General features: G+C 41.9%; 1 protein-coding gene across 1 annotated transcript in view; it reads left to right on the top strand.

Moving 5' to 3' along the window:
- Positions 1-25063, top strand: part of pik3c2b (phosphatidylinositol-4-phosphate 3-kinase, catalytic subunit type 2 beta) — a 56963-nt gene extending 31900 nt beyond the window's left edge. Inside the window, exons 7-33 of the mRNA XM_074667397.1 lie at positions 154-233; positions 383-446; positions 614-760; positions 877-910; positions 1014-1209; positions 4643-4765; positions 4856-5023; positions 5449-5560; positions 9014-9156; positions 9609-9797; positions 9911-10004; positions 11034-11128; positions 11883-12063; positions 12462-12569; positions 12756-12848; positions 12938-13067; positions 13238-13374; positions 13472-13641; positions 13754-13910; positions 14333-14442; positions 16293-16494; positions 16635-16759; positions 17263-17380; positions 20130-20205; positions 21043-21149; positions 21351-21479; positions 23426-25063. Coding sequence (XP_074523498.1) covers positions 154-233; positions 383-446; positions 614-760; positions 877-910; positions 1014-1209; positions 4643-4765; positions 4856-5023; positions 5449-5560; positions 9014-9156; positions 9609-9797; positions 9911-10004; positions 11034-11128; positions 11883-12063; positions 12462-12569; positions 12756-12848; positions 12938-13067; positions 13238-13374; positions 13472-13641; positions 13754-13910; positions 14333-14442; positions 16293-16494; positions 16635-16759; positions 17263-17380; positions 20130-20205; positions 21043-21149; positions 21351-21479; positions 23426-23617 — 3480 coding nt within the window. The 3' untranslated portion in view covers positions 23618-25063. The remainder of the gene's footprint in view (positions 1-153; positions 234-382; positions 447-613; positions 761-876; positions 911-1013; positions 1210-4642; positions 4766-4855; positions 5024-5448; positions 5561-9013; positions 9157-9608; positions 9798-9910; positions 10005-11033; positions 11129-11882; positions 12064-12461; positions 12570-12755; positions 12849-12937; positions 13068-13237; positions 13375-13471; positions 13642-13753; positions 13911-14332; positions 14443-16292; positions 16495-16634; positions 16760-17262; positions 17381-20129; positions 20206-21042; positions 21150-21350; positions 21480-23425) is intronic.
- Positions 25064-25330: the final 267 nt, after the last annotated feature.

Below are 25330 nucleotides of genomic sequence, written 5' to 3'. Positions count from 1 at the left end.
ACACAGGCAGGCTGTGCAGACTCTAAACACCCGTGAATAAGACTGCGACCTGGTCTTCTGAACTGGATCTGTAACAAGTGACTGTGCAAAAAAGTTTTAAAACGTCTATGATGAAGATTATTTTATCTGTCCTTTCTCACCTGATATAAACAGAAAGAAGACGATGACACGATGTCCACCATGAACCACAGCATCCTGCTGCAGGAGCGACCCATCAAACAGACCGTCACCAGGTAAGGAGCCCAAAGTCTGACTACAGCAGCTCCAAATAATAATATTTGTCTTTGTTCATTGAGTCCATCTGGAAAAAATCAGCTCAGAGATGATCACGGAGGGATCAAACTCACGCCTGTGTCTGTTTTGTTTCATTTTTTTCAATCAGGGAAGCCCTGACTCTGCTGCTCGATACTTTTCACAATGAAGCAGAGTCCTTCCTGCTGTCAGAGGTAACACACACACACACACCCAACTGTACACACACAGATAATCCCTGACATCTACAACCTGTGCAAATAATCAGCCCTAAAAATGAAGAGAAAAAGAAAAAAGTGAAAACAGGTATAATGTGAATAGAAAAAGTAAGAACATTTCCTCTCCCGTCTTTTTTCTGCAGGTGGAGCTGCCACTGCACGTGGAGCGTCTCGTCCAATCAGTGAAGGCGCTCTGCAGCTCGTTAGCAGCTGTAGAAACCCCTGACGTGACCTCCGCCCTCAGCCAGCTCCCGGCATGCCCCTGTCGTCTGCAGCCCAAAGTCCTCAAGGTGGATGAAGCTTACACTGCAGACCACGTCACGTAGAGATCATCACGATAAGACAGAGGGATCATCGCTCAGATTTGTTTTTATAACTAATGTCTCTTTTTTCTCTTTTTTCCCAGGATGCTTCAGTACTCGCCATCAGAGAAAACAGAGGTAAGAAAACACTTGTCACAGCCAGGATCCAGTGACAGCGTGGTATTTAAGTAAAACTCAGACCTGATATGAGCCACATTCACCTGACGACCTGCTTCCACAGAGAAAGTGGTGGAGAAGTTGACTGCAGCCATCTTGGATCTGGTGGAGCTGTACTGCAGCACCTTCAACGCCAACTTCCACACTACGCCACAGAGTCAGAGCTGCACGGCGCCAGTTCAGGAGGCAGGTCTCGTCAGCAACGTGCTCTCCTTCAACGTATACGCCGCTCACCGCATCCCCATCACCTGGGCTGCCAGGTATACGACTACACACACACACACACTAACACTTTCACAGCCTCATAACTCATCAGCTGTCAGTGGGTCTGGCTGCTGGCGCCCCCTACAGGCTGCTCAGGGTATCACAGAGACAGTGAGAACAAACAGAGTGATGATTCAGCTGATCTCACACTCAGAAACAAAAGCAGCTCAGACCAGAGCTGCTGCCCCTCCCCCACTCTCTCTCACACACACACACACACACACACACACACACACACACACACACACACACACACACACACACACACACACACACACACACACACACACACACACACACACACACAGATATATGCACTCTCTCCGCTGGAACAAAGGGCTGACTGCCTGGGAACCAGAGCTGACCTTTGACCCCTGAGAGCAGGCCTGGCACCTGGCTGTCAGCATCACACACTCAAACACCATCTGTGTGTGTTTGTGGGTAGTGATGGTATTTAGCAAAGTACATTGAATAATATACTCCATGATTTCTAAATTTTGTTGCAGAAGTGTTTAAATTTCTGCTTCAAACTGACAACGATTATCAAAAGGTTTTAGTTGTTACAGAGATAAGTGAGGGGAAAAGCAGACTTTTCCTTTTTCAGCCTGCTGCAAATAGAAGTCATGAATTCTTGGTCCAAAATTATTTTTTTGGAACTTGAAGTCACATTTTTTGGTTGTTCTCTATTTTTACTGACACACTTTTGATAACAGTGTTAGTGTATTTTGTGTGTGTTGTTGTAATACTCTTTCTGTCCACAAGGGACTGAAGTGCGCCACTGCTTACAGTCAGCATCCATGTGTTAAAAAAGGCTGGCACTTTTGATTTTTTATTTCATTTATTTATTTATATATTTAGTAATTTCCAGTTTTTATAAATAAGAAAACCTGTCCTGTCAAGAAAGGATTCAGGGAAATTTTTTTACCTTGATTACTCCTTTTTAACATCTCTTTAACTTCAGAATCAGAAATACTTTTGTTATCCAGAGGGAAACTCTGTCGTTAAAGTTTTGCTTATACATAGTGGAGGGAGTGTATTTGAATAGTAAAAGAAATGAATAAGGAAATACAGAATAAGATACAATGGAATAAGAAAGAAGCAGAATAGTTGGAGTAATCTCTTTGTTGTGTCCTGATGCAGCCACGTCTCAGTAAGTCACACCAAACTTCATTCCCACATTAGATACAGTAGAAAGTTGTCTCCTCTCCCTCAGTAAGACACAAACTGTAATCCATGGTGACGAGGAAATAGACGCTAACAGGGAGAGACCGTACCAAATTCAAAGGCTATTTTCTCTGCCTACAAGAACTAAAACCAAAAAGTAATACCACAGTTTGAGAGTACGCTACATAAAATATTTTTAAGTGCATTAAGTCTTCGGAAATATTAACCCCTCCTCCTTCCAGCCGTAGGAAATGTAAACAAGCTATGCTTCAGGGGCCGGTTGTAGCCTCGTGTAAGTTTGATCAAGTATCGTAATTCTTTTGTTTGTACTCTAAGGATTGTGAGGCAGCGTAGGAAATTCAAAATAAGTGACTATGACAGCGTCGATGAAGTTCCATTCACTTTGGAACCAAAATGATACCTGTATGAACCGAAGTAGCTACACAGAAGATGAGCTGCTACAGATGGCGACTGAAAGGAATACAGTGGAAACATCCAGGGACACTGGAGTCGGAAATACTCAGTGGTGTAAATGTCTGAGCTGTGACTCAATGCCCACGGATGCTGAATGTTACTGCTGTCACGAGTGGAACTTGGTTACAGACACTCTTCAGGATTTGTCTGAGGACACTGCTGACTCTCAAGCCGTCTGTATAACTCATCACACAGATTTCCCTGCTCTTCTAAATTCTGGAGTGTCCTGTAACAGCAACAACAACAACAGTCGTGGCAGCAGTAACACTCAGTATCTTGATGTCCAGTGTCCACGGATGTTTCCTCAGAGAAAATAGCCTTTGAATTTGGTACGGTATTTCCCTGTTAGCGCCTATTTCCTCGTCACCAGCGATTACAGTTTGTGTCTTACTGAGAGAGAGGAGACAACTTTCTACTGTATCTAATGTCCTTAGTGATCACATAGAGCTCATACAACCCCACTTCAAAAACACTGAACTGTCCCTTTAATTATAGGACTCTCAGCTCTGAAATTTTCAAAAAATTGTAGTTAAAATGTTTCATCACGAGCAGCGGTCAGCTTCCCAAATTGCCATATTGCGACAGCGCTGTAACAAAGCCCCACCATCATCCCACCTCAGTTCACAGCTGTGCCATGTTTGTGTATGATTTCACAATGAATAATGTTGTAACAGAAGCATAAGAAGCGTTTAAACTCTGCAGGAGCTCCACAAAGAACAACACCACAGATTTTACCATTCTCCCACGTTCTGCCTCTTTGGATATTTCAGGTGTGAGATCAAGCTTCACACCATCACACCTCAGAGTGTTACAGACGAGGAATATGTTAAAGCCCACCCAGTGATGTTTACAAGACGACCAAGACAGCAGGCGAAGCAGAGCCTGACTGTGTGATGATCTGTATGTTGATACTATGAGGAATTCACAGAACCAAGAATGAGAGGAAAATAAAATGAAGCCTGGGTGAGAAATTCTGTTGTTGTAGCTCGTCCTGAAAATTTGGAAAATTTTTAACAGTTAAGCTCATGTGTGAATGAGGCTAGGCCTGCAAAGCACTTTTACCAACTGGAGTGTTGTTTTTTTTAAATGACAAATGTAAACAAACAATCCAAATTTAGGTAATATTTTTATCAAAATTACACTTTTGTACTTGTGCCCTTTAATCAGAAATAGAAAAAATTAGACCAGAGTTGAAAACAGGATCTGGATCTGCTTTATTTAATGCTCCTTCTGAATGAATGAATGAATGAATGAATTTAGGTAATAGGTCGTCACCATAAACAAACACATGCATACTAAACTTAAAAGAAAAACGAAGACTGCAGTAACAACCTGCATGTGTTACATATCTACATGCTCGAAAAGGAGTAGGAAGAAGTTAAACTTATTTAATCCTACCCCTTCTTTTAGACCCGTCCATGCTAAGCTACTAGTTAAATGCTTGTACATATTAGTTTGATCATTAATGTTTAATTTTTAATTTCAGAGTAAAGTTACTCCCTGTATGAGTACATATCTGTCGCACAAACTGATACTGGTTATTCTTCTTTTTCTTCCCACTGTCTCAGAGTCTTTGATACTTAGCAGTAAATAAAAACATGTGACTCTAACTTAACAAACTTTGAGCGGTTATAAATCAGATTAAAGTGTCTGTGATGTGGTCTTTGTTTCATCTCCTCACATGGTTTCACTTAAATCATTTTTATCTCACATGATGTTTAAAATAAGAGTCAGGATGTTGACTTTCTTTTTAATGTCTCTTTTAATTTTTGCTGCTCTCTGATTGGTCAGTTACGAGGGTTTCTTCCTGTCCTGCTCTCTGACTCATGGAGGGGCCGAGCTCTGCGCGCCGCAGCACACCAGCAAACAGTCAGTCAGCAAATACCTGTTCCACCTGGTGATGTGGGACCAGAGGTATGAACATCCAACTGCTCACCTGTCAGTCTGTGACATCATCACACTGTGATACACGTCAGCTCACCTCTCTTTACCCCGTGTGTGCAGAGTGTGTTTCCCCGTGCCGATTAACAAGCTGCCCCGGGAGTCCCAGCTGACGGTGACGCTGTATGCCAGCTCTCTGCCGCCCCCTGGAGGAGCGGAGGAGAAAGGGAAGCAGCGGCGCAGCATCGAGGCTCTGGGCTGGGTCACCATGCCGCTCTTCAACTTCAGACAGTGAGTCACATGACCCTCTGAGACAGGAAGTCACAGCTGTGGGGTACACTGACAAGGCAACCTCGATTATCTTGATGGACATCAGGATTTCACATTTTTAATTTTACCTTCAAATAAAAATGAACTGTTCTGTGATTACTCTTCTGCAGATAATGTGTATCTAAAGTTGTCCCAAATGCATACATTGAAAATCAAATTACTGGGACTTTATTTTACTGTAAGTGTGCTGCTGCTAAGCTAAGCTAGCCAAATCTTGCTGCTACGTTAATCTTCTTTCTTGTTGTCCGTGTAAGCTCACAGTCTCTTCCTTCTTCACTCAGATAAAAAGCCTTTGTGATGTCATTTCTTCCACATCAGCAGCTTATTTCCTGCTGATTAGGCATGTGTGTTGACTGATTAGAGTGTGTGTGTGTGTGTGTCCACAGCATCCTGACGTGTGGCAGGAAGTTACTCGGCTTGTGGCCTTCAACTCCAGGGAGCGGGAACGCCAGGACCAGCTCGCCAAACTTCAGCCAGCCGGACAGCGTGATCCTGCAGGTGAGACAGGAGGTCTCACTCTGTGCTTTTTTTTCAGCTCCATCCTGAAACAGGATTCATCTTTGCTAAAGAAACAAAGCTTAACTGAACCTGACACCATGTGAAGTATTAATTCTCTTTGAACCGTTTGGATCTGACTTTGAGCAGATGAATATAAAAGCTGCTGGCTCTGATAACGTCTGTTTCAGAAACACACTGACTCAGCTAACTACAGCTCAGACGTCCAGAGTAATGAACAGTTAGAGCTCAGACAAACAGACATTAAGTTTAACCATCTGTTTGAGAGTGTGATGAATTAGCAGAGTGTGGCCACTGTAGTTTTTAGCCATCTGAGGGGTTAAAGATAAATAAGCAACAGCTCAGCTCTCACCTCCCTGAAGGCAAGCTACAGAGTAATCGATCAAAGACTAATCGATTACTTGTGGAGGAGAGAGGAGGATAATGTGGATAACTCAGCTACCTGTGCAAACCATGAGACCCTGTTAACTGGAGCCTTCCATCCTTCTCAAACAGCTTTAGATCATCATTAAACACTTATCTAGGCCTATCACGATAACAAATTTTGCTAGACGATAATTTTCCAAAATATTATTGCCGATAAACGATATTATTGTCAATATTATTTTGATTTTTTTTTTTTTTTCGATTTTTTCATTGATGTAATTATGATAAATGGGATAATAAAGTGAGTACACCATATCAAAAGCAAGAAACTTTAATTTCTTAAGAGTATTTAACTGTAATTAAAAGGTCAGGATCTTTTAAATAAAATAAATTAAAAAATATAATAAATTTAACAAACAAGAAAGAGACAAAAAATACAATGAAAATGAAATGGACTCTCTTTTAGAAAAAATACATGTCAATGAAAATAATTAATACTAATCAAAAACAATAAAACATAGACCCTGTCTCTAAAGAAAAAACGAAACTCCCAAAAAAAAAAAAACAACAAGAATATAAACTATAGCCTAAATAAAAGGGAGTTTATACAGTTCCTGAATTGTTTGTAACATGTACTTTTCCCAGTCAATCCGTACTGTCTGTCAAACATTTTGAACATTTCTGGCTTTCAACCGTATTGAAGGGCTGCATTTCTTTGGCAATGTAGCTGTCTTTGAGCGCCCACCATTTGGCGCTTTTATTTCTATTTACTTTGCCGACCAAAAGCCTCAGTAAGAGGGGATTGTCAAAGAACAAGGCTCCGCTGCACTTCCCCTTCTTCTTCGTCGCCACTATTTTCAAACAAATGCGACATATCAGCTCGTTGGTGTTCATGAGCTCACACTTTGTTCATTCTGATGAAAAACAAAATATTCCCACACTGGGACTGTGGCAGGCGGCTTAAGAACCGTATCTTTGGTGCCATCACTCATCTTAGCGTGTGTTTCCTCCTTACCCCTCAGGACGCTCGCTTCAGCTCTCTCCGTGTGTACGCGCGAGCAGCCCCGTCTTCACCCCAAAGATCGCTTTTTGACAGATGCTCACTCCGCTATAAATCTGCTAAATTCGCTATAGAACCTGTGCACCCCGATGTTAGGAAAGATAGGCGTAGTTAGCCGTCTTCTCATTCAGGCTCTTTGGTGGAAAGAGAGGAGGAAAACAAACATGCATGCACGTGTCAGTTTATCTAGGCTGGCAAACTTACCGAGGACGATTTTATTTATCGTTCGGTTAATTGATTTATTGATTATTGTGACAGGCCTACACTTATCTAATGAGGAGATTATAACATGTATGTAAAACCAAACTTGGATGCATTCAGAGAACTTCTTCTGTGTTTGAACAGCTGTTTTAGACTGGATATCCACTGACATGTTCAGCTGAAGGACTCAAGTTTACAGGGTCACTCTCTAAATTGGAACACTGGGAGCTGACAGACAGGGTGTTTACAAGACAATGGCTTTAGGATGAAACGCAGCATCTCGTTTACACGGAAACTGTGTTTTAGCTGACATAAAACGTTTGAGACAGCCTCCAGAGTGGGATTTTTCTGAAAGGCCTCATTCACTTCTGCTTCATAAGCAGCAAGTTGTAGTTTTCAGTGGAAGCGCTGACGTCACGCTCTACTTGAACATGCACACAACATTTTTATTAAGGCAACTTGAATTGCAAACCAAAGACACATTTAATATATAAAGCAGATGATCATGCCACCTCTACTTTGGAGGAGGGCTACCAAAAGACTCCACAGTTATAGCACCCACTACAGGCCTGGCATGCATACTACAGCGTTTTCAGTTCCTCAGCTTTTCTGTGTAACTGCTGATTTTTTTTTCACCCCTTTTTTTGAGTTCTCAGAGACACATTCACGCGATCAGCCTCAAAGAGGACCATTGAAGAGGAGTTATTAAAGGGGAACTCCGTTTTTTTGACACCAGGACCTTATTTATATGTGTGTGTATGCTCATATACTCACTCAGACAAACATTGTGCAGCTCGGAGTCCTTCAGAAGTTATTTAGATCCAACCGATTTTAGCCGCACTTAGCGGGGGCCACGGCACTCCTGCTCCTGGAGTACTACTAAGCAGAAACTTTTCAGGTGGGAGATTAACTCCCTAAGAGGTAAATTTCCATCCCCAAAGTTTCTGCCAGTAAAAGCACATAGCTCCTCATCAAGTCCCCAGTTCCTGGGGAAAGTTCCTGCATTGAGAAGCACTAAGAGGCACCTGAGTATTGAAAGTGAGGTTAAAATTATTTTTGCCTTTTAAATAATCTTTTCAAGAATTTTTCTCACAGAGAGGGGTCTGTGTCTTATATCTGGGTCATTGTGGAATATTTACTTTGTAATAGACACTCAGCAGACCTCCTCAGTGTGCACTGGTTTTAGTGTTGCTTTTAATGCCATGTTAAGGAAGGAAGGAAGGGTTAGGAAAACCCTTACCTCTGTTTGGTTTTAGAATATATAGGTGACCTATTAATGGGAAAAGTTACTCTGAATAATCTCACTTGTGTTTGATTTTATAAGTTGACATCTGGCGCCCCCTGGTGGATGAGAAGTGATAAACACAAACCCTGAGAGGAAAGAAGGAGAAACATTTTTCTGCATCATCCTGATCAGATGAGAAGAAAGAGATCTCTGATTTTTATTTGGAATCACAGAGAGGCTCATCCCCAGTTTTAAAACACACTCACTCACACACATGCACACACTTACACACACTCATACACGCACACACACACACACAGTGAGGCTGTATGTAGGTCAGCTCAAATCTCTAAGTCTTTGTTTCAGAGCATTGGACCAAATCAGGAAATGTTTTGTGTTACCTGATTGAAAAACCTCATTAAAGCTCAGGAGCTATCAAACACACACACACACACACACACACACACACACACACACACACACACACACACACACACACACACACACACACACACACACACACACACCACACACACACACACACACAGACACACTCACACACCCTCTCTTCTCCCTCCCTCAGGTGGACTTCCCCACCTCGTCGTTCGAGGTCCGGTTCAGCACTCCTCCCCCTGCAGACTTCTGTCCTCAGTACGACTTCTCCAGACTGGACACCATCAGTCAGATCCAGCTTCAGGACGTCTTGCACAAGAAGGCCTTCTTCTGGTCAGACACACACACACTGAAACGCACACACACACACACAGCTGTGATTGGTCTGCTTTGTGTGAGTTTGGTTGATGCTGTGATGACAGGATGAAGATATGTCCCTCTCGATGTGTTTCCACACCATCGCTCTTTTCCTACACCAAACGTCGTCAGTGAATCTGATCTCAGCCTGTGGTTTAACTGAGCTTTGTCACGTTGACGGCACAGCGTGAGGTCAAATCTAAACACAGTCTCATGCATGGGTGTAGATAATTATTGTGCTGTGTGTGTCATGTATTAAATCAGTCTTGTTAACACTGTGACATGCTGATGATAAGAACCAGGCTGAGTCTTCATTAACAGGAGTGTTTGTCAGCACACATTAACTTTACCTGAGACGTTTGAGCCTCAGTGTGAGTTGCTGTTAGTGTTGACCCTCCCATGTCTCTGTGGCTGGTTGTTGGCTGCAGGTTGACCACAGAGGACAAGCGTCTGCTGTGGGAGAAGAAGGCTTTCTGTCAGGCGGAGAGTGCGGCCCTGCCACTGGTTCTGGCCAGCGCCCCCTGCTGGCAGTGGGCGTGTCTGCCTGAGATCTACGCCCTGCTGAAGCAGTGGGCCTGCCTGAGTCACCTGGACGCTCTGGGACTCCTCCACAGCTCGTATGTCCCCCTTTACTTGTCTGCTTCAGGCTTTGTGCACCAGAGTGACATCATCACGTTGACCTGAGTGACATCATCACGTTGACCTGAGTGACATCACGTTTGTGTTTCAGGTTCTCGGACCAGGAGCTGAGGAGGACGGCTGTTCAGTGGATGGACTCGATCTCAGACCCGGAGCTGCTGGACTTTCTGCCTCAGCTCGTTCAGGTAACATGACGGCTAACAGCAGAGGCTTTTTATTGCGTAAACTGAAGAGGCTTTTATTTAGAAAACTGAAAAGGCTTCTTTTTTTTTTTTGTAAACTGAAGAGGCTTTCATTTTGAAAACTGAAGAAGCTGTTTATTTTGTAAACTGAGGAGCCTTTATTTTGAAAACTGAAGAGGCTTTTATTTTGTAAACTACAGAGGGATCAGGCTTTTATTCTTTAATATCTCCTTTTTTACTAATAAAGACGTGCATCTCTTTGATAGGTTAAAACAAATATTTGTTTAGTTTGTAGAAGGGATTTTTTTATTTCAACAAACTAAACCAGAACATTTTTCTTTCCTACTTTGCAGATTTTCTTAGCAATCCAAGTGTCACTTTTTGCCTTTTCATAGTTCAAGATGAAACATCTTCCTTGACTTGTCAGGTGTAGGGATGGGTACCTAATTAGGTACTTTTATAGGTAATGACTGAATTCTCTCAAAAGTACCGAGTACAGGTTCATGTAAAATCAAAAGGTACCTAAATGCATACTGGTGACTGTGAGGGAGTGGACAAGTAGCCAATTTTCCATGCTGGACATGAACACAGCATTGCAAGTTTATTTAATGAAGAATAAATATGTGTATTCAAAAAAAGTACTTTATTACTAAACAAATTGGTGTTTTTTACCACAGAAACACAAAAAAGTACCAAAAATTAGTACCGCTGAGTACCGGTAGTGGTTGCCAGGTACCGGGCATCGGTACCGTATCGTTTCAAATGTGAAAGGTACCCATCCCTAGTCAGGTGAATGTGGCTCATGTAAAGTTTAATCAGACATATTTCTCTTTTAGACATGAGCACTTGTTTGATTTTCACTTTTGCAGGGTTTCCTTTCACTCTCAGCCTAACGACAAACTTGTCAAGCAGGAGTCTAAGATTTGAGGGGCGTGTCCTACAGTGGACTGTCTGCTGTTGTCTCTTTCCTGTATTTGTTTGAAACTGTAAATAAAAAGTGAGGCCCTGATGAAGTTTGTGTTTGTGTTTCAGGCTCTGAAGTACGAGTGTTACCTGGACAGCTCTCTGGTTCGTTTCCTCCTACGGAGAGCCATTGGGGACATTCGCATCGCTCACTACCTCTTCTGGTCAGCTGATTTACTGTTTGCTAGCTAAAGTCTAACACATCGATACGTCAGAGTGAACCCTGTAAGCAGATAGTTGTGTTTTCACAGAAATGTGGTTTTTATGCCATGTTGTCAGTACTAGGTGTATCACCCACAGGGGGCGCTGCTCAGCTTGGTCTCTTTAGAAAGAAAGAGACCTGAGCAGAAGACTTTGGCCCAATCTCAGTGTCCATCCTCACACAATCAGTAGGCTTAAAGGGAGCTCAAGAAATCAGACTATGAGCTTAGTTAGCATGAGATCAGACTTTTAAAATGTATGTAAACAGCTTAGTCAGACTGAAATCAGACAAAGCATAGCTCCACTGACACACCTGGATAAGCAGTTGCTATTGGACTGCAGTTGGTTTCGCCAGGACTCAGCATGTCTTGGTGAACCTCGGCGGTCAGCTGGAACTGGAAAAAGATGACCATGATAGAGTTGCTCCGCTCATACATAACAAACAAACGGCATAAATAAAAAACATAAAGAGCTACAGCTGCATCAATCTGGGTCATTGTTATTAGACTGTTGTTTCCTCTTTGGGTGAACTGATATGCACGCAACTTCACTTATCAAAAAAGGACACAGCGCCGCCTATTGAAGCGGAGTGAGAAGTCCGACCCTCGACTTTTTAATTGAAACAATCATGGATGTCAGAGAGCTTTATGTGATCACACACATAATACACACACACTGATCGTACCTCCAGCTTCACTTCCCTCCTCTGTCCGTCAGGCTGCTGAAGGACAACCTGCAGGACAGTCAGTTCAGCGCTCGATACCAGCACCTGCTGGCTGCTCTGCTCTGCTGCGTCGGACGAGGTCTCCGTGAAGAGTTCGACCGTCAGTGTTGGCTCGTCTCCGTCCTCACCAGGGTGGCTCACAAAGTCCGAGACGCCACGCCGTCGAGCAGACAGGTGAGAGGACAGACTGATCCTGAGACTGGTTACCGTCCTAAAATCAGGAAGTGCATAGAAAAGGTCTGCAGCACGAAGTGAGCTGGGGTTAAATAGTGTAGTTTCCTTTTCTTTTTAAGAGAATCAGCCAAAATTTAAGATTCTGATGTGTGTCCTGAAAATCCAATACACAAACATGTTTAATCAGATGATTTTTAAGTTTTCTGTTCATTAAATAATTCTTTAGATTATTCTTTGGGATCTTCTTTTATGAACTTTAATTCAGTCCAGCAGAGGGCAGCCGGTCCCCAAGAAGCAAAGACAACATGAGCTAAAGAAATTGACTTGTATGTATAACCCTGATAATTATAATAAAATATGGTAATGCTGATAATTTGATGTGTGTGTGTGTGTGTCAGACTGTCCTCAGAGACGGTCTAGAGGAGATGAAGCAATTCTTCACCGTGAACAGCAGCTGCAGACTTCCTCTGAACCCGGCGCTGCTCGTCACAGGAATCAACATCCAGGTACTGAACGAGACACAGAGCCACCTGAAAAACACACATACACACACACACACACACACACACACACACACACACACACACACACACACACACACACACACACACACACACACACACACACACACACACACACACACAAACCTCTGTCAGTGTCAAGTTTTCTTAATCTTGTTTCTGTTCTTTCAGTCTTGTTCCTTCTTCAACTCCAACGCCGTCCCTCTCAAACTGTCCTTCCAAAACCTGGACCCTCTGGGAGACCACATCAGTGTCATCTTCAAGGTGAGACACCTCGCCTGTCAGTCTCTGTGTCAAACAGCTGATTTACTGACCTGACCTCTGACCCCGCTGATGTCTCTGTCTCTGTCCAGTCAGGAGACGACCTGCGGCAGGACATGCTGACTCTGCAGGTGATCCGGATCATGAACAAGATCTGGATCCAGGAGGGTCTGGACATGAGGATGGTCATCTTCAAGTGTTTCTCTACGGGCAGAGGACGAGGTGAGGTTTATAAGGGGGGCAGAGGTAGAGAACACAGGTCAAGGTGTCTTCTGTAGAGGATGTGTGTGTGCTGCAGGTGGACGGTTTGAAACCTCACATGAAGCAGGAGCACTGACGTGTCATCATGCTTCAGGAGTGTGACTGACAGGTGTGTTTGTACCTGTCCTCAGGGATGGTGGAGATGATTCCTCAGGCTGACACGCTCAGAAAGATCCAGGTGGAACACGGAGTCACGGGGTCATTTAAGGACCGACCTCTGGCTGACTGGCTGCAGAAACACAACCCCACTGACGAGCAGTACGACAAGGTACACACCTGAACACACACCTGAATGTGCTACCTGTGATGACAGTGTTTAGGCGAACATGCAGATGTAAAAATCCAGACCCTCTCTCTGCGTTCAGGCGGTGGAGAACTTCATCTACTCGTGTGCCGGCTGCTGTGTGGCGACCTACATCCTGGGAATCTGCGACCGCCACAACGACAACATCATGCTGAAGACCAGCGGTCACATGTTCCACATCGACTTTGGGAAGTTCCTGGGACACGCGCAGATGTTTGGAAACATCAAACGGTGAGGATGTGTTTTCACATGTTACATAATAAGAGGACACAGAGTACAAAAAGTAAGAGCAAAGCATGCAGGGTAATGTCGTCATCACTCTGTCTGATCTATGGCCCTCCAGGGACCGTGCTCCCTTCGTGTTCACCTCTGACATGGCGTACGTCATCAACGGAGGAGACAAACCATCAAGTCGCTTCCACGACTTTGTGGACCTGTGCTGTGAGGCGTACAACCTGATCAGGAAGCACACACACCTGTTCCTCAACCTGCTGGGCCTGGTGAGCACAACACAAACACACACAGCCAGAAGCGTCTCACATGACTATTTAAGTATATTAAAGAGGGGGTATTGTCATGGGATATTCAGACTTTCTGAAATGATGAGGTCATCACATAAAGATCCCCTGTCTGGTTTATCGCACATTGGATGGCGGATCTTGAGCATCAAGGTCAGTCCTGTAGCTCTGCCCCCTCCAGAAGGCTGGCCAATCAGAGGGAAGGGGGTTTTGGGAGCAGGGTGAAGACAGGAATTTCAATCAGAGGCTGAAAATAGACCTTTCTGAAACACCAGTGAAAGAAATATTTTAATTTTATGAGCTGTAAACCATGTTAAGCTGCTGCAGGAGCACTTAAGGGATGGAATAATGACTTAAAAAAATAAAATACCCCTCTTTAAGTATCGTTTGTATTTTTTATGCAGATGCTGTCCTGTGGGATCCCTGAACTCTCTGATCTGGACGACCTGAAGTACGTGTACGACGCCCTGAGACCTCACGAGTCTGAGGCGGACGCCACCATGTACTTCACAAGGTAGACAAATTTATGCTTAAATAATCTTTTGATGCCAAAACAATACAATCTTTTCTATAACCAATCTTTTTCATGCTCTGAAAGACCAAGGCTGAAAAAAAGAGGGCTAAAGCAGTATTTCCAATCAAAGGCTGCAACGATTAAAGCAGCAGTGGTTTAGCCATAGTCAAGTCTCTAAAAAATAAGTCTCATGATCTTTTGTCATTTGCTGCTATCTGGTTTACTGAGAATACTGCACAGCTATATCAATGAAAAGCATTCAGAGCATTTCCTGTATTACTATCTCTCCTATCTATGAACATACAGTATCAGTACTGTTTGTTTTTTGCTATGTGATCCTATCCAGGTGAGTTTTATGGTGCTTGATTAAATGTGATGTGGTGGATCCAGCATCTTTGATCTGAATCCTGCAGACGTTGCAGTCAGCTCTCTTTGTGTTGGTGTCGTCCTGTTTGAAGTTTTTATAACGAAACCATAATGACAAATGACACAGCAGCAGCTGTAGGTCTGCCGTTGGTTGCCACTGTCGTAATCCAATGTACAAGCGATATCGCTTGATGCTGTGAGGCTCACACCTGATGCATAAAGTGGTTACCACGGTTACCATGCAGAAAAAGGCTGGAATTATTATTCCTGCCTTTTTTAAGCTCGTCAGAGTTTCCTCAATCTTAATACGGCAAAAAAGAAAACATAATAATTGTTCACGAGTCCCAAAACACAGTCATCAGGAACCTTTACATCCACAGACACATTCGCAACCTCAGCAAAGGATACGTGAGCCCAAAACACAAGCCCAAGTCGAGTCTCAAGTGCTACTGGAGTTAGAATTGTAAACTGGAGTCCCCATCTCTGGGAGGATAAGTGAAGGGAGTGAGTAGTGTTATGAAAGCTGAGTAGTGAAACAGAGTCCAGCTCTGAAGAACTGCTAAACACATTTTAACTCATCTACAAATATGCAGGAAGGAGATGGATTGCTTTGAGTGCATCTATAATCATGCTTACTCCTGTCTTTGTGTTTTATTTTTTGTATTAATTAGTTTAAATTTTGTTGTCGAAAGACAATTTTGAAAGAGTGTGTCGTGTCTAGTAGGGATGGTACCGAATCAGGTACTTTTTACTTTTACCGAATACTGTCTGTAGTACGGAGTACCAATGAATGTAAAATCAGACGGTACCATGTTTAGGTACTAAATCGCATCCTTGTAGGCCATTTTCCATGCTGGTCATAAACACAGCATTGCAAGTTTATATATTGAAGAATAAACATGTTGAATTGAAAAACTTTGAGATTTTATTAGTGAACAAATGAATGTTCATTACCACACAAACACACAGGAGTACCAATAATGATATCCAGGGATGTGAAAGGGACACATCCCTAGCGTCTCGTGAAGAGGTCACCCTTTGTCTCCTCACTAAGGTTTAAGTCTCTGTACCTTCCTCCTCAGGGAGCCAGGAGCGCCCTGAGGAAAACTCTCATAACATTTTTTACCATCATTGAATCAAACTCATATTCAAAACAAAACTGAAAGTAAGTTCCTGTGAAGGGACTTTGAGCGTGAGATCAAGATAAAACTTCCACAACAACTTGTTTGTTTCTGACTCGTTTCCTGATGATAAACAAGTTTTATGATACAACATGTGAGCACACAGTCTGATACTTAACATGCCTGAGACAGGAAGTAAACAGGTCAGGGCTGTTGTTTTAATTTATCTACAAACAAAAGAGATGTGTCTCACAAACACGAGTATCACAAAAAAGTGAATGAATACAGAGTAAAAAGAAGTTAAACCAAAACACGTGGAGTCAGACTGGGTCTCTAACCGTCCTCCCTGTGTCACCTCAACAGATTGATCGAGTCCAGCCTCGGCAGCGTCGCCACCAAACTCAACTTCTTCATCCACAATCTGGCTCAGATGAAGTTCGCCTCCACAGAGGATCGGCCCACGCTTTCGTTCGCTCCCAGAGTCCACACAGCGAAGAGTGACGGCCTCATCAGGAACCTTTACATCTGCAGGCACATCCGCACCGCCAACCCCAGCAAAGGATACGTGAGTCCAGCTTCACAGTGGAGATAAAACACCCCACATCATCTGTGACTGAACTGGGCTCTGAATTTAAGGACGAGGGGAGAACATCCAGAGTAACCAGTATCCAGAGTCTCGCCTGTTTTTTGTTTGTGTTTTTTCAGGCTTTTGTTGTGAAGGTGGAGCGTGAGGGGCAGCAGGAAGTGCAGCTGGTTCAGAGGACGTTTGAAGAGTTTCATGAATTTCACAGCAAATTGAGACTCATCTTCCCCTCATCCAAACTCCCCAGGTACACACACCTAAACACGCTAGAAAAAGTGAACTCTTATCAAGTGTGAGACTCATCTTCCCCTTGTCCAGTTTCAGTAGAAAATCCTTTTTAGACTTAATCTGAGCCACAGTCACCTGACCAGTCCAGAAAAATGTCTTATTTCAAGTTATTCAAAGACAAAAATGAGGTCTGGATTGTTTATAACAAGTTAAAAAAAATCTGCCAATGGGACAAGTGAAATTGTCACTTGAATTAAGACATTATTCTAGTTTTACACAAATTTTTGAGGATTTTTTTTTCCTTAAAAAACTTAAAACAAGTTGTTTTTACTGGATTTACTAGTTAAACGTGGCTCTTACCAAGTATAACAAGACAATTTTTACTTTAAATAAGACAAAATCACTTGATAGGGTTTCAGTTTTTTGCATTGCACTCACACAGCAGCAGAATCAACGACTTTTTCACTCAGGACAGAAGTCAAAATTGAAGATTATTTCATTCTCTCTTTGTTCTGCCCTCAGTTTCCCCAGCCGCTTTGTGATTGGTCGGTCCCGTGGCGAGGCGACGGCTGATAGGAGGAAAGATGAGCTGAATGGTTATGTGTGGCACCTGATCCACGCTGCCCCAGAGGTTGCTCAGGTGAGTTACTTGTACTTTTTACATTAGATACATAATGAAATTACTCATTGTGAAGACTCATAAACACATCAGCAAAAAGAGTCATATCTGCTCAATGGGTGTGGATGCTGTGTATCATGGAGCTTTGAGGTCAGCGCCTCCTCTATTCTCATGTAGGGTGGTTTTCCCAGTTGTCACTCAGACTTAAACACTGGTATTTTCTCATTTAGAAGGGTCTCTTAGGTCTGCTCCCCTCTTCTCTCCTCACCTTCATTTTTTAAGGAGGCATAGGAACTCATAGTCTCTGTTCCTAACATATAAAATTATGTTGTATTGTATTGCATAGTATTATATCATATTGTATTTTATTTTATCATATATTATATTATATTATATTATATTACATTATATTATAGTATATTACATTATATTATATTATATTATATTATATTATATTATATTATATTATATTATATTATATTATATTATAATATAATATATTATATTATATTATTATATTATATTATATTATATTATATTATATTATATTATATTAAATTATATTATATTGAGGGTCAGGAATGAATTTAAGAGAAAAGCTTCAATTTGCTGCTCCCTCTGGTTGAAAGACCTACAGAAAGACTTGAAACTTGGTGAACAGAGCTCATTGGACGCTTTTAAATGGATCCTGACTGATCTGGGGCCATGTCTCATGGATATTTGCTGAGGTTTTGAATCCTGGAGTTAGTTGTTTAGTGGGATGACCAGGCACTCAGTCATTTCAAACAAATGCAAAAGTTTAGTTTTCTGCTCTTGAAAGATAAAGGTCTTTAAAACAGTTTGGTGCAAGATGGAAAAAACAACATCTTTTGGGCCATTTTCCAAAGTGGCCACAATCGAAGTTATGATATATTTGTTAATGGTCCCAATTTTCTTAAATTTGCTGTTTAATATTATCTCTATTGCTAACTTAGGTTGGTACTATATAGGGAATCAACTGTTGTTCAAATATTAAGGTTTTGAATATTATGGTGTGGCAAAAGTCAAAGATGGCTGCCACTTTTCTTAGCTTTTTCAAATTGAATATATAAATGGCTAAAGTACAGCTGCTACACTAAGGAAAAGTTGTTTCATTTTAATGCCCAGCTTTATACTGTTTCCTGAGTACTGTAAAGAAAGGTGTTTATTATTTATTGTGTTTTATTGACAATATTTCAGTATAGTGCGTGTCAAGAAGATTCTATAATCTTACAAAAACTCAATGTCCTTTAGTTTTTTATTTTCTCTCTTCTACTGTTTTGATGTGGGTAAGTTTGTCCATCTGTGCGTCTCATTCACAAAGTCCATTTAGTCCATGCAGGAAGAATAAAAAAAGTGTTTATTAATGAAGCCAGATTAAACCAGCTGTTTATCTAAACTTGAAGCCTCAAAGACGTGGGGACCTGGATGAGCAGAAACTTCTTACAGCTGAACCGCTCAATTGATTTAGAAGTGAAAACAAAACTTTCGCATTAGATTGAAATGGAGATGGGACATGACCCATACATGGAACCCCACCATCATGTATACTTGTAGTTTTGAGTGTGATATTTGTGTCTCCTGTAATTATGTAACTGCTGCCTGCTGTGGCCAGGACACTCCTGAAAAGAGATTTTTTTATCTTAACAAGCCTCCTCCTGCTTAATTAAAGTAAGCTGGATCATCACATGGGTTGTGTGTGAGAAACTCAGAGTAACAGTCAGAGCCTGTCAGAGACAAAACTAAGAACTCACAGTGGACACACGCTGACCCACGGAGGATTATGAGTCAGATGTTACCGCCTGTTTACAGCTGCAGGATGACACAGTCTGCTTCTGTTACTGTTGGTCATTCAGGCCCAAAGAGGTCACTTAGTGCTGCAGTTAAAGCTCACACACCTCATGATTCCTGCAGAATGACTCACTGAATCCTGGATCCAAAGTGTTTAACTGTCTAATGAGACTTTTTATGTGCCACATTTACAAGTCCAGAAAAATGTGTCATTTATCTTCTCACATCTTAGAATAAGACGTTGTTAGGGGAATGTGTTGGTGAATTTGTTCCAGAAACAAGAAAAACACTGGATTAGTTTTGTGTATATGTGTGTATGTGTGTATGTGTGTATGTTAATGCACCTGTTTGTGTGTTTGCGTCTCATCTTTCGTGTTTCTTTTCAACTTCTTCAGTTTCGTTTTGACTCAGTGATTTCTTAGAAGTGTTCCCAGCGAGAGAAAACATATCAGTCTACACACACACACATGCGCGCGCACACACTCAGGGTGTGGACATCTGCTGTATCAGGTCTTTCCAGTTTTAGAAAGTTGGCAGGATGAAGGACGTCTGCTCTCCCTGCAGCTCACAGATATCAATTAACGTGTTATGTCATCTGAAAGCAAAACTTTATTTATATCTTTATGTTTTTAGACGTGGGCCCGTGTTTTCAGCTCAGCATGTTAGGTCTCTGTCATTTCAGCTCTTTTTTAACCACTGCTGCAGGACTCCTCGGGTCCACAGTCTGTTCAGTTATAAGTCTTTATTTATGCGTCAGCTTCCTGGTGTGTAAAGGATCTGAAATCATTTCTAAAGAACTTCAAACATCAGTTATAAAACCTTCAGTGCTTCCTCTCATCAGACTTCATCAAATGATCAAATATGACTCTTCTCTGCCTCTGTCTTTCTTACGTTTGGTGTCAAATCTTCCATGTGAAGATGAAGGTAAAGGAGTAAACATTAAATTTGTGTGTGTTTGCAGTGTGACCTCGTCTACTCCTTCTTTCACCCGCTGCCCCGAGACGAGAGACCAGGAACTACACCCAGCAAACCTGCAGGTACACACACACACACACACACACACACACACACACTCAACACACACACACACAGCAGTTTATTTTTAGGGGACAGCAAACATTTGCAACGTTTCTCAGTGTCAGTGCTTGTGTGTTCACTGTGTTAGCTCTAACCTGTGTCACACTTTCACTCTTACAGTAAAACATTAAAATTAAAAACAGAAGATTTTAGAAACATGTCTTCATCCTGCAGCAGGTGGACAGGTTTTGTCCTGAAGTAAAAACCTGCAGACACACAGAGAGCTCGGGCGTGTTCACACATGGAGGAGTGATTATCCTGATTTTATCTCTGAGGCAAAGGGAACAATGAATTCAGAGCCTCTAAAACTCCAATAAAACCACACAGATGGAGGTTTTATAGAGCTCCATCTGATCCATCTGATCCATCTGATCCATTAAAGTCTGTTAAAGTTTATCTACTCAGCTCAAGTACTGCTAATGGACACACACACACACACACACACACACCAAATGACCCTGCATGCACACAGGGTCAGGTTCAAAGTCCAGTCTGTTCCCCAGCGTCAGCATTAGATCAATGAGTGTGTGTCACAGCTGGAGCTCCCTATCATCACTTACACATACACACACACACACACACACACACACACACACACACACACACACACACACACACCTGTCTTGCAGCCAGTGCTTTTACTGGTTACACTGAACATTTTTAACAGCATTAAACTTTAGTACAAGATCGAAAACCATCGTACAGCTGTTTTACTGCGTCTGAATTAAACTGCTTTAGTATTTCACTAAATGAAAGTGTGTGTTGTACGTGTGTGTGTGTGTGTGTGTGTGTTGCAGAAGTGACCTGGTCTCCAGCTTCAGGGAAAGAGCTCGGCGAGGTCAAACTGTCCATCTCCTACAAGAACGACAAACTCTTCATCATGGTCATGCACATTCGAGGACTGGTCAGTATGTGTGTGTGTGTGTGTGTGTGTGTGTGTGTGTGTGTGTGTGTGTGTGTGTGTGTGTGTGTGTGTGTGTGTGTGCTGATTTTAGGTCACTGCTAATAGATCATTAAACTGATCTAATTTCTTCACTCCTTACTGAAACAAACGTTAATGCTCTGCAGTTGGCACTGACAGTCTTGTGTTTCCTCCCCTCTGCAGCAGCCCTTGCAGGACGGCACAGACCCAGACCCCTACGTGAAGCTGTACCTGCTCCCTGACCCCCAGAAGACCAGCAAGAGGAAGACCAAGGCGGCACGACGCACCTGTAACCCCACCTACAATGAGATGGTACAAAGTGCTCATCCCTCTGATTCATCTCTTTGTTGATGAATATTTGTCTCTACGCAGATGATGTTCAGATTTATGTTGGAGAAACAAACAGAGCTGACAGAAGTCTAACTCAAGCAGTAAAACAATACAAATCATCAAAGTTCAAGTGAATATGCACAATAAGACTTAAGACTCATATAAATACTCTTTTTAAGTACAAAAATGCATCTCCCTTCTTTTCAACAATGTTACCATCACTACACTACTCCTGAGTCCTTTATGTTGGCATTGCTGTTAACCAATACATCTACGGGGGACAGCCAAAAGTTTATGACAACAAACCCAAAACAATGACCTACTGATAGTTAATTCCTTTCCGATCTCCTCCCAGCTGTTTGTTGCATCTGTTAATCCTAGTGTCCAGGTGAAGTAACAACATACAGATGTTTGAAGTTCCTCACCAACTCACAAAGCTTTTTTTGTGACAAGTTCCACCATTATTATTTCTTCTATTTCTTCTCGAGTTTCACTAAAGCTACGTTTGGGGTAGTAACAGCAACACTGTCCCCATGGTTTCCAGTGGTACTGCTCTGTTTCACCCATATTCATAAGTTCTATGGAAATCTGCAGTGATATGGACAAATTGAACGCAGAGCGTGGATAGAAGGCTGATCTGTATCCAGATCTGTATTTAATGTTGAGCATGAATGAGCCTTAAGTTCTGTAAGCTTTGTTTAACGTGACTGTCATAGCTAAGCCCAACATCAGGCTTTACTAAATTCCTACTCTGGATTCAGAAAAAAGGTCAGTGATCCCACAGTACAATGACTGCATCACAGACACATGGAACTTAAAGGAAGGGTATTGTGCTGTTTTTAGCCTCTATTCTTTCCCCTGGTGCTCCCATTACAGCCTTAAAGGAGTAAAAGTTTAAAAAAAACATATTTCTATCCCACTGGTGTTTCATAAAACACTTATTTCAGCCTCTGAAACACTTCTTTTAGCTGCTGTCTCTTTAAGGCTTCTGGCTCCACAAACCCCCTTCAGTCTGATTGGCCAGGCCTCTAGAAGCCTGTCAGGGGTGAAGCTATGGATGGGTACCTTACACATTTGAAACGATACGGTACCGATGCCCGGTACTTGGCAATCGGTACCGGTACTCAACGGTACCAATTTTCAGTACTTATTTGTGGTTATGTGGTAAAAAATATTAATTTTTTAACAATAAAATGTTATTTTTTTTACAATTTCACATATTTTTTCTTCAATATATAACCTTGAAATGCTGTGTTCATGTCCAGCATGGAAAAACGCCTACTCTTCCACTCCCTCACAGTCACAAGGATGCATGTAGGTACCTAAACATGGTACCTTTTGACTCTACACGAATCGGTACCAGGTACTTTTGACAGAATTTGGTCGGTACCTAAAAAGTACCTAATTCAGTACCCATCCCTAGGTGGAGCTATGGGCAGACCTTGGTGTTTGAAGCACACACCTCCAATGCATCATGAACCAGTTACACAGTCTTTATATGATGATCATTCTGGCAAGTCTTGTGAAGATCTCGTACAGATCTCGTGAGGACCTTGTGAAACTCTTGTGGTCATCATAGACAGATTCAGGGATTTCCACATCATGTGAATATGTAGAGGTTTAAAAATCTGTGTTTAGAATATTCAGCTTTTCTACTTTATATTCATGTTTACAAAAGGGGAAAGCAGAAAACCCCTTCTTTAATAAAATCAGGCTTAAGGAAAATAACAGTCAGCTCTTTTAAAATAATGTCACCCAGATGGATTAGTGAAACTTCATGAAACTCAAAATCAGTACTTTCATCTCTGAAGCCGTCAAAGTATTTCAGGCTTCAAAGATGTCCACATTTTCTGCCTCGTAGGTTTATTCTTTCTTTGTCTGTTAATCCTCTGTTGTATTTTATTTTCCTCCTCTCCTCTCTCCTGCAGCTGGTGTATGAGCGGATCCCTCGGGGGGACCTGGACCAGAGGGTGATCCACCTGCGGGTTCTGGGTGATGGGGCGTTCTGGGAGAACACTCTGCTGGGAGAGACCTTCATCCCCCTGAAGAGGCTGGTCCCGGGTCAGCACTGGGTGGACTGGCACAAGCTGGGCGCCACCAGCTCAGACTCCGCCCACTGAGGGGAAGGAAACAGGAAGTGGTGGAGAGGAAGAAGAGCACCCGCTCTCCTCATTGGGACAGAAGAACAAAGGAAAGTCCTTTCAAAGTAAAAGCCGTGTGGCTGATCCTCTCTCTGTGTTTGAGGGAGTTTAGATTTAGAGTCCAGTTTAAAGCTGCAGTCTAACCTCACTGATGACTTCAGGATAATATTTCTCTTTATTTTTATTTTTTTAAGTTTGTTTGATTTTAAACAGACAGGAACATGTGGAACTCTTAGTAATTTATTGGATTAAAGAAAACACTAATTTAAGACATTTTGTGAATGAGGCAGATTTATTTTAATGATCAGGTCCTTTAACAAACGGTTAAACCCTTTTAAATTTTAACAAATTAAACTGAATTAACAGTTCTAATGTTGACTTAGGCTCAAATTTAACAAAAAGAAGTATAGAAAAAATGGAAATTTAACATTATTGTAACAGTCTTAACTCTGGATGGTCCTGTCTGGTGTCAGCAGATATCAGAGTTAATATTTTAAAGTTTTTTTTTATGAAAATGTTGAAATTGTCTTGATTTAGAAGTTGTGTTCTCTCTGATTCAAGCTTTTATTTTAAAGAGTCAGGAAGGAAGGAAAGATTTTCTGTCCAGACTCCTGTGTCCTGTCTCCTGATAAAGTGATTTCTGTTATGGGATAACTTCCACAGACCTGAGTTCAGATCCTGTCTAAGTTTCTTTCTCCATGTCGACACATTTCTCTGAGGGCGAAGTTGTAAATGTGAACGCTGGAAACATTTCAGAGAAGAAAGAACGAGAGAAAGTGTCTGAAGGTTAGATTTACTTAGACGAAATAATGATGACTCAATGTGTCACAGCTCTTCTGTTAGCACTGTTGGATGCGCACAAAGATGGACAACATGTCCCCACCTCTAGGACAAAAGTGAAGCCAAAATTAACCCCTGTGACAGACGTGTCGCTCAAATGATTCAGAGATCACAGTCAGAATTCTCACTTTGATCTCAAGTTACACGAAAAAAAGCAGCAATTCTGAAGAGAAGTTGATCTTAGAAAGATTTTTTTTCCCCTCTTTAAACCTCTTTTTGGATCATCAGATAACTAATTCAAAGTAAACTTTTCACAAAAATGAACACTTATATAAATTAAGAATGAACTATGAAGACAAACATCTATTTGACATAAACTTCATTGTTAATGTACTTTTTGTTTCCAAGAAGGAGGCGGGGCTTACAGGCTCTTCTGCAGCCTGCCACCAGGGGGAGCTCCAAATGTTTTAGCTTCACTTTCGAGGGGAGCTGTTGTGTTGTCTTTACTACTTTCTGGGAGATTTTTATCTGCTGAATGAAGAGAAAGAGAAAGAGGATAAACGGTGAATTTACAGCTCAGAAGTCGTTCACATTTCACTCAGTTTTTAATCATAAAGATATTTTTTAACTTTCTCAAAACAGTGAGGAATGTTCTGTTTTTTAGAAGGAAATAAAAACCCTGTTCGAGTCATTTTCAAAGACTTTTCAGGATTAGGACGCTGCATTGAAAGATTTCCACGACCACGTTTGCAGCATCAGGTGACCTGAAAATGAAACGTGGGGTCGGTTGGAGCTGTGGTTGGAGATGTGGTTGTGTTTGGAGCACAGAAAAAAAAATCAGTGAGAAGAGTTTAAACTCTGAGCTGCAGTGTTCTCGTGTACAGAGCTTTAGCCTAAATGTTGCTAACTGAA

Source organism: Halichoeres trimaculatus, unplaced genomic scaffold (genome assembly GCF_033239565.1).
Source record: "Halichoeres trimaculatus isolate MK-OKI-2021-1 unplaced genomic scaffold, fHalTri1.1 fHalTri1_scaffold_1, whole genome shotgun sequence".
Lineage (NCBI taxonomy): Eukaryota > Metazoa > Chordata > Actinopteri > Labriformes > Labridae > Halichoeres > Halichoeres trimaculatus.
Note: the sequence above shows the minus strand (reverse complement) of the source record. Positions and strands in the feature narration are given on the sequence as shown.